General features: G+C 37.5%; 1 protein-coding gene and 1 long non-coding RNA gene across 4 annotated transcripts in view; one reads left to right on the top strand and one right to left on the bottom strand.

Annotated features, from left to right (window-relative positions):
- Nucleotides 1-13,353, top strand: part of LOC100186714 (mannose-P-dolichol utilization defect 1 protein) — an 18,109-nt gene extending 4,756 nt beyond the window's left edge. For 2 of the 3 annotated variants that reach the window (XM_009863846.3, XM_026838218.1), the window contains exons 6-7: nucleotides 12,324-12,506; nucleotides 12,927-13,353. In XM_009863846.3, the coding sequence (XP_009862148.1) occupies nucleotides 12,324-12,506; nucleotides 12,927-13,001 (258 nt within the window). In that variant the 3' untranslated portion in view covers nucleotides 13,002-13,353. Of the gene's footprint in view, nucleotides 1-917; nucleotides 1,062-12,323; nucleotides 12,507-12,926 lie in introns of all 3 variants that reach the window. The other variant, XM_009863844.3, reaches the window with a different exon arrangement.
- Nucleotides 3,746-5,350, bottom strand: LOC113475057. Its single transcript, XR_003396799.1, has 2 exons — nucleotides 4,900-5,350; nucleotides 3,746-3,827 (listed from the first exon to the last, which is right to left on the bottom strand). It is a non-coding gene; the product is annotated as an uncharacterized LOC113475057 (long non-coding RNA).
- Nucleotides 13,354-14,025: the final 672 nt, after the last annotated feature.

The following is a 14,025-nucleotide window of genomic DNA, read 5'->3' as shown; positions in this document are numbered from 1 at the left end:
CTTTTCAACCTAGTTATGAGTTGTTTTAAATGCCAACTACCTAAAATTAATAAAATACCACAAAAAAATCACCCACAATATTACAAACATGGTATTGGTAACTTTTAAGTGTGTATGTAAAAGAGTATCCGTGTTATACCTACTGTCATTTCCCCGCCATGTGAGAATAAAGAAACTGCACGTTCATTTAAACAGAGCCATACCATTAAAAAATTATGTTCGTCCAAACTGTGAATAATTCACCAAAGCATATTATTTTTTAAAGGAAATGTAGTAATATATTATAAATTGGTTCCACTTCAAATATTTTTTAATTTGTCCACCACTGATGTTTTGAATTGTTTAGTAACCTAATAACCTGACTGATAACTACTGCAGTAGCAGTGAAAATGTGTTAGGTTCGTTAACCTCTCATGTCATTATTTTCCGCCTAATTTTGTGACTATGGTCCCTCAGCAATTGGTGGTAAATTGTCACTAGTTTTAGAGACGCTGCTGTTCTCTCTTACATCATTTGGCAGCTGTTTTTTTATTACAATAGGCACCCCTCTGTTGTAATTGAAAGTAACTTGGTTATGTTTGCATGCCGGGACAATGATAGTGTAACATTACAACGCTAGTTTTCTGTTTCGAACACTGCTTTGTGCTTTTTTTTCTGCGATGCCTCACAATTTCGGAAACTCATAAAATCACTGTGTTAAACTCTCATGGGACAACTGGGGTAACTATCTTGCCCAAGACATACCCAACCATGGTGGTAGTGTAGAGCTTCAATTCCATGTACTATGGTATAGACTCTAAAGGCAAACACTGTGCTCCAGTTAATTGCAATCTCAAAACACCAAGATAATTAAGTGCCAATTTTGTAATCGATCAAATGATATTTTCAAAAACATAACACAAATCCTTTAATTTCAGCATTATAAAGGAAAAACTGGTACAGGCGGTGCATTTGTTGTGTTGTATTCAACCATAGTATATATTCTAATCTCTGGTTTCACACCTTTGTCTGTGTTATCTGCACTTCAAGCAAGTCAAATGCCAGCTGTGGTTATATCTAAGGTGAGCCTGGTGTTTATAGTCAGTAATAATGATATACAGTAGGGTTGGGGTTACCTTTAGCACATAATATACAAAACAATTAACAACGGTCTAAGGGAGTTGAGGAAACGGTTTTATAATTTTTTGTTTGCGACCAAATAAAATGTAAAAATACATTGAAAAGTTATCTATTTTTTTCCACCCTACTATAAATAATTTTAAGTGTTATATAAGTAGAACTGATTTCGATTGTTTTGGCTTGAATATTTAGTTACCATAACCAGTGCAAAAACAGCGCTACTGTATGACGATGTGTGTTTTGTGGCGGCGTTTACTTGGTGGCGACAGAGAGTTATAAGTGACGACAACGACGCTCGCAAATCAATAGTATGAATTTACTCTCTGTCTAAAAGCCACAGTATGTATTCAAATTACTTCACACTGCAATCGTATTGACTACTGTAATATTCGTTCATCAAATATCAACATATTATATGCGTAATCCTACGATGTACTCGTAGTCGTATTGGTATACCCTAACCTAACGACTATTGAATAACATTGCACTGAACAACGTACTGAAACATCTAGTTACACGGCTAACCAGTTGCGCAATCGATTATTACAACACAGAGTAAGTCGGTAGTCACTATTTGTTTTGATGCATAGTAAAGTATTCTTATTCCCGTTTGTTCCTGAAACACCGTATACCAGAACGACAGTACATAATGAATGCGCAGTAACGCTTATTTCTAAGCTATATTATGCCAATATTTGTTAAGAGAAGTGGCGTATTCTTACTGAGTTATTGAAACCTAGAATGCCGCTGTTCGGTGCATGTTCAATAATGCATAGTAACTTTTTGAACCTGCTACCAAGCCATAGTACGTTAGTACTTGTTTAATGTTTAGACGTGTCATTAGTATTTACTTAGTGCATGTTTCTACTTCCGTATGCCCCCCAACCCCCTCAATCAAAGGTCCCAGATATCAATCGCTTCCCCCATATCTTATTCAAGTATCTCTATTGTCCCCTACCCACGTGACCGTTTCCCTGGTAACCCTACACCAACCGATGACGTCAACGCAACTGACGTCATACATGGTTCCAGTTCTTTTAATATCCTAAAAATTCTTGTGACATAACACTACAGAAGAACTCTGGTTTAGCACAGACGTAGCGGATATATGGGTGTGCCCTATTCTGGGACAAAATGACCGTCATTAAGATTTACATTTTTCCCGTGGTTTATTCATCATAGTTCTACATGTGGTTTATAGTGGTATAATCTGACAGTCTGTCTCTAATTCTACTAACCTACTCTGCACACGTCACAAAACTTCGGGCAACACATGTATGGCTTTTTTTAAATTATATATAGTAAGTTTTGGTAGGATGACCCATGTTTTCATTCCATTTTTTATCGTCCCCTTTAGTAGTAAACAATTCATATTTACAGAAATATATAACCGTATCCTCTTTACTCAAAAAAGAACGTTGTTAGTTGTTAACACACGATTACGAAAATTTATTACAAACTATGCTAACAATATTCATCTAACACTACAGAAAACAGGACTATAGGTCTGTTTCTAAACGTGCTGCATGTTTTGTTCAGAATTTGTAAACAGAGCCCGTACGCGACCTTGACTTGACCTGTTTATACAAAGTCATTGAATTCAAAATACAACCTTTGTATCAAGTCGACAACCGTGCATGCCCATGTTCCTAGCACGCTGGTCTTTATTCCCGAGTTTACAGGCAAACAAAATCACAAAGCGAGCTGTTTCCACCCGGCCGCTAGTCCGCCTGTGAAAGTCGCACAGCTAAATATTCCCACACTATTAAGGTTCGCAAAGGAATGCCTTACGCCGCGCTTTTTGGGCCAAACTAGCCGAAATCTTTGTGTTTTTCGCGCATTTCATTAAAATAGTTGTGTTATTTATTTAGTGGATCTATTGTCGCTAAAAAATTTAAAACCTTTTCCTATTGTTCACTGAGGTGTCCGTGTCCTTGGATTGGATTGTTATACAGTTGTAAACACGCTAAAACTCTTGTTTACTCTTAGGTTTGAAATTAGACTTCATACAGAAACGCATATTACGTAGTTTTTAATACTTAAAAGGAGTATGGACTTTAAAACACGTAGGCGTCGCCACAAGAAGTATATTATATAACTTCATAGATATTTTACTCTAAAAACCACAGCACATCTGGTATATAAGTTTAAACACTTTTTTAAAAGATGTTTTGGATAATAAGGATCCTATTTGTGAATATGTATAGTTGGCAGCTATGTGCAAATTTCAATCACTATTCTTTGTTCCTAATTCCCGAAATCTGCATTCTACTCAACGCTGCAACCGGTGTAGGGTTTGTTTCATTGTCTTCTTTTGTTCACTGACAATTGCGTGCGCGTGAGATTGATGCTTCCTGAGGAACAATGGGTCCAGGATCGCGTTATGGGGTCCGGGGGAAATTAAACTGATCGGTTACCCCCCCCCACCGACCCCAAAGTTAGAAGTGCTTTTCGCCCCCAGGTTTTTGTCTGATTAAAAATCCGCTTTCTGACCATTGTTGTCCACAATAGCGCCAGTCTTAATTCTATTCACCACGGCTTGCACGATTTTTTGTTGACCGTCTAATTCCTTAGTTGGCTTGCGGTTCCGGTTTCCAGCTTTTGTCACGACAGGGGGACGTGTGACATCTGTGCGACACCGTTGCCTTCCGTGTTATTTCAAGGACCAAAATTCCAGACGTGCTAAGAGCTTAAGGCGACCCTCACACCTATAGATAAAACCAACGATTGTATAAGTTTAGCAAAAAAATTAATAACTTTATATAGTATTGATCACTGCGCACATAACTATATATTTACAGACAAGTTTAAACGTACAGTAGAAAACTTTACATTCGTGGAGATTACATAATTACGTAACTTTTCAATATTTACTACCATAGTAACGATAAAAATAATTAAAACATAGACAACTTGCCCCAACTTCCTATATATTAATATTAGGAGCCACGGTTTGTAACTATACTTACCATACGCCGGTCGAATGTCGTGCTAGTATCTACCACCTACGGTCGCTAAAGAGCCACGCTTTTTGGGGAAAATTGTTTCAGACTTGAATGATTGCGGATCTAATATCTATCTTATTCATTATTTTATAAGGTGATTTATTGAAATTACCTCCGCGTATATTACCCGACATATTAACCTTAACCTGCGGTTACAGCAATCCTGTGATTTTGTGATCAAAACGCTCGGTTATTTGCTCGCGACAGCAGCACTTTGCATGCGAGTATTCAATAAACCTACACACCCGGCACCTATATTTGTACTTTTAGTCCCTCGGCACTTTCATTACGTCCCAGAAATTGGCTGCATATATCTAACAGAGCAGTAATTTTCTCCCTAAGTTAGCATCACGCGTATCCTACCTTCGTGCTAGTCCTTCTCCCGGTTTGTGTTTTGTCACGCTATGGCCGCCGAAAATAAACGCGTGGCCGTTAATTTAAAGCCCGCTATTTTACTGCAAAAATTGCTCGGAGTACCCGATAATGGGTTGAACGCTATCCCAACGCCTACGCAGTTAGCAGAATACGGAATTCCGGTAAAGTAGAACTCGTTCGTAGGAGTCACGATTTTAATTTTTAGTAAAATTTGGAGGATATTGTTAAATTGTAGTTACATTCATAATCATCATCATCATTGAATAGTGTATATTTTATGGTTTGTGTGTAGTTTTGTTAATCTCTATCGAGTACATTCATACCACAGTCCCTATATTAGCTATAACTTCAAGGGATTATACAGTGTCACGTCACCATTGTAAGCTCACGTATTTCTAACCCAATATATTCCAACGGTGTTCCGAAACCTGGGTGGTCCTGTCGCATGTTTTCGTGACACCTCAACACCTCACTAATGCTCCACGCTTTAATATCATACCCCATTTTCGAGTTGTGGGTTGGCTGTCGTCTCAATCTCTATACGTTGCCTCAATGCACCAAGCAGTCGTTGGATTACGTATCTCTTCCCGTGCATTTCCTAATTGAAACAACATGAAACAGTTTAAAATTTTGTTGTTTTAAATCTATTTATTTACCGAATTTGTATAAATTTATTATTTATTTTAATGTTTTTTTTGTATTTTACCAAAAAAAAGAAATTTAAAACGTGAAATTTAGATAGAACCTAAAAACCCGTGAAATTTACAATAAAGACAATTTTTGCTGCACAAAGTAACCGCACAATCTGTCGCATAAATTTTGACCCAAAGTTTGCAAGTCACCCAATCATAAAATAACCCTTAACCCCCACGAACAATTATCAAACCCGTGTCCCCCCCCCCTAACTACGCCCACATACTGTGGCGCTCGAGCGTGTACTGTGTGTTACACCGACCGCGGCTGTGGCTCCTTCCGTTTAAAGTGTTGACCAATGAAAATTTAACACCATCACGTTAGTTCATTAATTTAAGCAATAAATTGTTTTTTATATTTTATCAGCCCCAATATTCCACACTTTATAAATAAAGCTTAAAAATTTTGGTTTGCATTGTTTTTATTCTTTTCTTTATAAATTAAGATCTCTTGTAACTTGTTTATTAAGTCGTGTTTTAACGTCACATGCTTTCTATTCTATTTCTATATCACTTTTTTAAAGTTGTTTATACGTTTTAAAATTAACCTATAATTCAGCTGTCCTTATCCAACTTAATTTTAACCCGAAAAATACGTGGAAACACTGCTAGTTTACCGTGGTTACGTCACACTCGTGGTGTCTATTGATATGAACGATCCGTAGATCCACCTCTTTGTGCAATTGTCGTAGCCATTCTAACTCAATCAAACTGTCATATAGCTAAACACCGTGCCCGCTATAACTGGGCCATATTAAAACGCACTCTTTCGTCGTGACTTATTCTCTATGTTATAGTGGAACCACAGCATGTACGTAGGTACATAATTATCCATAATATGGAATTTAACGTCTGTGTATAATGTGTTTCTATTAACAAAGTGTTGGGGCGTAAGCTTGCAACGAAAAAACTTTGCCGATTGCTATAAATCTGATATAATTACAAAAAAAACACTCTTTTTATGGCGTTTTCTATCGTTGTGCATAGCATATAAAAACGACAAAAATTTATTTTCTATTCTACATGTGTGGATGCTACAGCGTGGTGTGCAATGCGACCTAAGATTTAGGCCAGAGTTAGACATATTATTGTTCATGTTACAAAGCAACTTCATATTTACACTTTTAAACTCACAATAAAAACTAGCCCAATGCTTCTAAATATTACGTCATCTTGAAAACACCCTACGCCCTTACCCAACCCCCATGTGACGTCACGTTGTACCCCATCAAACAGGGGTAACATTATCCCAACCGCTCCGCCAGCAGTGAATGGTTCTCAAGTGTCGCACACGTTCCATAAGTCGGGGCTGTCGTGTGAGAACTCCTCGCCCCGTAGAAATTTTAAGAAGCCAGTAATTGCTTCTGCATGTTCCGTTCAAGTACGAGACATTTTTCTAAGTAATCCTTTTTCTCCTTTTTTAATTTTTAAAAACTTTTTTTTATTGATTTTATTCATAAACGACGAGTGATCAATTTGTTAAAATTTGCCTTATAGAAATGGCAAGGCAACTTTTACCCAGTGTTGGTATTTCCTTTAATAACTTCTAAATTATATATAAACATACGCAACCTATCCCAAATTATCACCCCCTAACCTCAAAAATCCTTACTGTGACGAAACACAACTCATTTAATATGAAAGGTCAAATACCGGTCACCATGATATACCAAGCATCGCACTTTTCGTGCTTGGGTCCAATTTACGCTCCACGCTGCGCTATTTTAAGTCGCAACCGTCAAGGGTCTACACTTTCTCACTTTTATTTCCACCTACAAGCTACCTGCTTCGTGCTTTCCCAGGGTAAGCCATAATTTCCAGTAGTGGCAGTTTGCTCGTATACACTTAACTCCGACCAATGTCATTATTATTGTGCGGCTTCGTCCCCAGTTTCAGGTTGACTTACACAAGTGTTTTTTCTGCCTTCCATTTTGTACCAATAATATTTCGTCTTGTTTTACCATTTCAGTAAACGCGTCTTATATACGCACTTAAAACATAGTTTTCCAGGTCAATTTTAAAACAAATTACATCCCTATACAAGTATACAGTATACATGATCATTTTTATTTAATTCCAAACGTTTCCGTTTTGAAAATATATGAACAAGCTCCAGTGATAGGCCGTGTAAAATGTTATTATTAAAATGTTTTCCACCTGTTTGTCCCGTTCAATGCGCCAGCATGGGCTGCTAATGATATCTTTTAAATTTGTAGGTATGTACGCGCTATTATGCATATACTGTATATATTTGTTTATACAGATGTGATATGCTTAAATTTGTGACAAAACAATCGCATTTTGCTACTTGTGTTCTCACGCCTATGACACGACTCCGATCCTTATAATCTAACCTACGTTACACGGCCCATGTATCATGTCATTCAAATCGTGGCGATTCAGTGGCACTCCTGCTTAACAACCTTCAAACCGGATCCAACCGGATTAAACTGGATTCGAACGCCGACAAAATAACGTCCCCGCCCAGCTTAGTACCGCTTTTAAAATAACGAGACCCAGCACCTTTGTAGATCTGATATTTGATGGTTTAGCCTACTTTTCAATTGGATTTTTCTATTTCTCTTTTAAGTTATAAAGTGGTTTAAACGTTAAAACTTAATTCGCCTTGCTATAACCCTTTGCTATAAGACGAGTTTCCCTCTTTTAAAGAAAGGGGGAAGAGTTAGTTTTTCGCTTTAAAATTGCACATTTAATAAAAACCGTTTAAATAAGGCACAGTCGTTTAGGCAATACCGGTAATTAACACATGCACCTCAAATATAGTAGTAAGATTTACACACACCCCCCTAAATTCTTAATAATTCTTGAAATCGTCCCGTTTTTCTCTTTTTCCGCTTTTTCCTATAGGTATCTTCCAATTTACTTTGGTAATCATTCCCCCCACTTTAAATCTCCTATGCACCCGTGGTAGGCGACACGTTATCACAACAGCACTTACCCTATCACACCCTTCCCCATACCCAAGCGTCCTTGTTGTTTTTACACCCATAGATCTACCGTCCAGATCGCCTATCTTACATACTGCGTTTGTCCGCAAGTACAGATACAGGAAGTTCCCACTTACGGTAAAGATACCAAACCGTTGCTTATTCTAATCCAACATAACCATCTTTATACATACTACCCAGCTACACATCTTTATATATATACTACCGCACACACATAGTGTTTTATGCACCTCATGCTCATTGGCAAGTTAAACATAGGTTGTCTTCTTGTACACCCGACACATATTGTGTTTTTATACACCTCATGCTCAATGCTGAGTTATAACATAGGTTTCCCCTTGTAAGACACACATGGTGTATTCATACACGTTACTGTTGAATTACAACATGATTGCCTTCCCACACACTAAACCAACCCCTATAGTGTTAAACCAGTTTACACCACCACCGCCTTTATGTTTTAAGAGCATTTAAGATCAAACGTGAAACAAATTGATTTTAATCCCGAGCACCGTCGTTCCATCGTTTATGACACACAACCCGATTACTACAAACAACAAACCTCGAACAAACAAACACTAGCGACCGCTTTTTATCCTCCTGTTGTTTCTGAAGCGGCGACGACTTTCCCGTCGCGATACATCACCCACTATAATCGCCCATAAGTCACTACATATGGCGCCAACGTCAATCTGCCACCCTACTTCATAGATACTATGTGTGGGCTTGCGAAGATACTATGTGAGGGCTTGCGAAGTTTTCATTTTCTAAAATTGTAACACCCATCATATAGCATGCGGTTTGAATGTAATATCCCCGTAGTTAATACACCGCTACGGCTATGGCAAAGGCACAAAGTTTTGGGTGGGAAGCTAAAAAGACTGCCGGGAATTTTCTGCATTAAATCAATCCGTAAACACTGCAGCCAATGCCGTTTTTACACCCACCTCCCGTATTTTCAAAAGTATGACGCCTATCCCGCTACAAGGGCTTCGCCCATTAAACCCCTATAAACCACGTGACTCCATGCTTCCGGCTACATGGGTGGCGCCGATGATCTAATACGATTAGCCGACCCTCTCCGGGGAAGGCGCCAGCAGTCGACTTTACTCAGGTGCTAACTATACGGTGTGGAGATTGAGGCGAGATTTGCTCGTCCAACGTAAGTGCTTGCTGTATACCCGAACCCTTATCGCCCTCGAAAGCGTAGGAGTATGAAAATCACTGTTCTTGTCGCTTAAACAAACTTATAGCGTTCTCATCGGTGATTTTATCATTGCTGTATACGTATAGTGCAACCCCGGCGTGCCACGCATATATTTCATGTTATTCACTGTATTTTCTTCCATTTTTGATCAGCTACCCGTATTAACTTAGTCCAATGCTCCGCCGTAATAGTTCAAAAAATCATTACCGTTTTTTTTGGAAACCGGGGTACTACTAAGACCTTTTTTAATATTTTACTTAAATTGAAGCATTCTCGTTGTCTTTTTTTATGTATACTAAGATGATTGACAAATGAAATCATAATTTATATTAGGGCCTATGCGTACTCTGTATATTCAAGTCAAGCGCCTATGTTTACTTAGCAAGTTTTAAACCGTTTAATTGAGTAATTCATTTTTTGGAACAATTTCCGGCGCATTGGGGCGACACGTCTCAAGTAAAAGTCAATTTTCAGCGAAATCGAGTCACTACTACTGCTGAGTGTGTCGTCACGGTTCAATGCCGAGGTCAACGAGCCGTGACGTAACTAGAACCCAAACACGTGTTGAGTGACGTAATATGACGGCGAGAGAATATTACATTTCTATGTTTGGCCCGCCTTTCAAGAGCTATAGTATGAGATATTTAATACAAATGCTCGGCGGCTTTAAAGCCCTGTACAGACAGTACGCAACACTTCAGTCTCATTCCAGCCCTTGTCGTGACCAAGTCATTTTCCCCATCTCTCCAGTGTTTTTCCCGTGTACATTAAGAACTGTGGAGTAACATGAATACCGTTAGCACATAATATTCCAAATTTCTAATCGTATTTTTAACAATTACCGACGCAAGACTCGTGAGTTCATACGGTTATATATTTCTGCAAATCCTTTTTTTGTTTCCTACCAAATGAAACGATAACAGAGAATGAAAGTTGGACCATTTTACGATTTTTACCTCAACCTTCTATATATTTAAACCCACCACCGTATATACTGAACTCCTAACTACACGGCATGCCTGTTAAATTACACCTTACCTTCGCTATCCCAGTAGCAAGTGAGTTTTTCACACGCTACAAATATCTACAAAACATCTAGTTCTCTGGCCAAAGTACAAATTCTCAACTTAATAATATACACCCATATTGTACACACCGTACCATTACATGCAATTCATAATATGTTACATTACTTTCTCCATATATGCTACGCATGGGAAACCTGTTTGAAATGCATAGCTTTATGATTTACTGGTGGGAAAGCAAACGAAACATGGAAAACACATATTCAAATTTGTAGGACCATGTGTAGTTATCCGTGCTTGTGCAGCCTCGTTGTTTGTGTTGCAGGACTTTTTGCTGTTAATCTGGAAAATTCTCACTGTATAATTTGTTTTAGCTTTTCCCGCAGTTTTGCCATAATAATAATATTTAAAATCAGAGGCATGAAAACAATTTTATATTCTCCAAGTAGGTAAGATATATATTATAGAACGTGTACGCTTTGAGAAAATCATTTCCATATATGGTCATGCAGGAGAAAACTTTGCAAACACTTTCGACGACATTAGACGCGTGTTTTAGGTGTCAATCATCGAAAATTGTTTTTTTTTGCAGTTTGGGGTTCGGGTTTATACTTTTACAGCGTATGGGTTATTATTTAAAAACTGCAGAGATTTGTTTAAAAACAAAAACATTCATTGAAATATAATCCTACCTTTAAGTCGAGTCGTTTTATTCCTAATGTTTTTCTATCCCTACTAGTCATAGCAAACCCCTCACCCAGCCGCCATTTATTTATTTACCATACCTTCTAATATGCGTCTACCAGGTGTGTCTTAATTTCCAAATTCCGGCCAAATGTCCCAGATTTGTTTCTTGTTTTAAAACCTCGACCAAAAACCGTGACCACTGCGGTTAATTTTCAGGTTTATGTCGTCATAATGGGTGGCCATTTCACCCAGAACACATTTTTCATATTTCCACCATGACACGTCATACGTCGTAAAATTGCGACCACCCGGTCCAAATAATAGTCGTCACGTTTATTAAATTTTTCCATGGTTACATGACGTTGTTAAATTGCGGTTACATATAAGCAAACATAAGTAACCTCGTTAATTAATGTTACAAATGCAATATACTTTGGTTCTGCTTGTTTGCATAGATACCTAACAGCAGGTTTAAATCCGGGGTGACATTGTTAAAATGCAGTTACATGCATAGTCTTCAAGCATGGGAAACCTCGTTGATTAATGTGGTAAATGCCCTGAAAATTGTACATTCGCCATCGTTTTCATTTCCCATTTTATATCAAAATTCCAACAGAAGAACTTGTGCCTTTGTAGCGAATTGATTCGGAATATACCAAAGGTCTGTTAAAACAAAAGCCGTGTTATACCGCACAGGAGTAGTGGTCCGTTACAATTGCTTGAATATGACTTCCTATAACTAAGGTGGCCGCGTATTCTTGCGTGCCGCACCCGTGGCAACGATAATAAACTCCGGATCCACGCTGTGCCTAGCTCTATTATTAATCGCGCCGCGCTACCGTATTTATTACGTCAATAAAGTGAATTGTAGAGTAATAATAGTCCCAGGCTTGGCCATATTGGCTAAGCGCCCGATATATTTGAATTCCCCTAAATTTGTTGATTTGATGCTGTCAGGTTAATGTTCACGCCCCTGGAGTCGTCAGTTTTGTGTTAGCCTTACCCCACGTACGTTTGACACATTACGCGTCAATTACTTCAAACACAGTGACTTGTGTTGCGGTTGCTGCGGCTGGCGAAATTAATTATTTTTTCAGGAGTTCAAACAATTGAAATTAAAACCGTTTTTTTTTAAAAAAAAACATTGTCGAAATAACAATTGTTTTCGACAAGACTAAAATTTGTGTTAATAAATAAAATTTAACTAATTAGGCAGCAAAATAACCGATATTTCTTTCTTTCAGCTAATTCAAGCCTTGGATAATTACAAGAACGGTAGTACTGGCCAACTATCAGCAATCACTGTGTTTCTAATGTTCATTGGTTCACTTGCTCGTATTTTCACATCCATTCAGGAGACTGGGGACAATTTGGTTGTTTTAAACTACATCGTGTCTTCTACGTCTAATGGTGTCATTGCGTTCCAGGTAATGGACGGTTATTTAATTTTGTAAATGTTCTTCAGAATTCTAAAACATATACTACTCCAAAAAATCATTATTTCTAGAAGATTTCTTACATTGATTAATTCTGTATGTTCTGTTCTTTATGTGTTAGGCCTTTGTTAAGGCTACGATGATTTAAACCAGATATGGCCCATTACCCATATTTTATGTGATGATTCTAAATACAATGGCCAATTAAAACATATAGACACACTGACAAATATATATAGTGTTGTGGGGTAAGATGGTTGTCGTAAGCACATAATATCCAATATTTTCTAATTGTGTTACTGTTAGAAGAATATTTTAGAGCAGTAATTATACGGTTGTATAATTCTGTAAAAACTCACTGTTTCACAATCATTACTTCTGTAAAGTTTCTTACATTGATTTGTTTTACAGATTCTTTGGTACTGGAACGCCAATGTTGCCACTAAGAAAAAAACCTATGTTGCCACCAAGAAAAAGGCACATTAAAAATAATTTTAAACACAATTAAGATCAGAATTAGTATTTATTCAAATGAGGGTTGAATTTAAAAAGGTACATACACTGCAAGTCTATATATTAAAGCCTGGCTTATATAATAATTATTGTACAACTTGTATGCCATTACGTACATAGGCTATTTTAACAGTTGCTTTTGTATTTAGCTTGGGCTAATTAACTGCAGTTTGCTTATATAAGTTTAGTATACAGTCAAGCACATTAAACAGTAGATTCGAGGAGTCAGTATATTTAGTAAAATTGAGATTAAACCTCTTTGTTTCTGAATTGCGTTTTTCATGTAAATGTTCAAATATGAAAATAAATCAAATCTACGCAGAAATTCGATGGCATATTTTGTGTAACTGTTGTATTGTAAGAACGATTTCTCGTTCATTTATTGTCGTTTCTAAATACAAATGTTGTAGGGTTGGGGAAGATGGGACACCTTTTTATTTTATCGTCTCGTCCCATCTGGGAGTAAACAAAAAACATTAAAAGAAAAAAACGCATGCTTACGACTTCCAAGGCCGTTGTTAAATGGACCAGGATTAGGGTATTTAAATATTACGTGCTAAAGGTGTCTTTACACCACAGTACTCTATATTGGTTAAATTTTACAGTAAGACACGCTATTGGAATTGAGATTTGGGCTGGTTGCTTTAAAATGCTTTTTAATTTTCGTGTTTGCGATAAGAAATACCGCACATGAACTGGTAAATTATAAACGTTTTGTTGTTCATTGAGATCCCCATCTCTTAGCTATGTTAATCGAATTTAAGCTAACATACTTTTTTAATCCAGTATACGCTGTAGGTTTAAATAAATCAAAGGCGCAATATGGAAGACTTGCGTGTGTTCGTTTGGAAAAGAAAATATTGTCCAAGGTGTGTCTCCCGCGCTGGCTGCAAGTGAGGCGTTACTAGGAAACCAATGCTTTCCTAGAGTCAAAGTTTTGTGGCCCCATACTGGCACAGGTCTTGACCCATTTCCTCGCAATTTAAAAGCAAAATCA

The sequence above is a fragment of the Ciona intestinalis genome, chromosome 1 (assembly GCF_000224145.3).
Source record: "Ciona intestinalis chromosome 1, KH, whole genome shotgun sequence".
NCBI classification, from domain to species: domain Eukaryota; kingdom Metazoa; phylum Chordata; class Ascidiacea; order Phlebobranchia; family Cionidae; genus Ciona; species Ciona intestinalis.
Note: the sequence above shows the minus strand (reverse complement) of the source record. Positions and strands in the feature narration are given on the sequence as shown.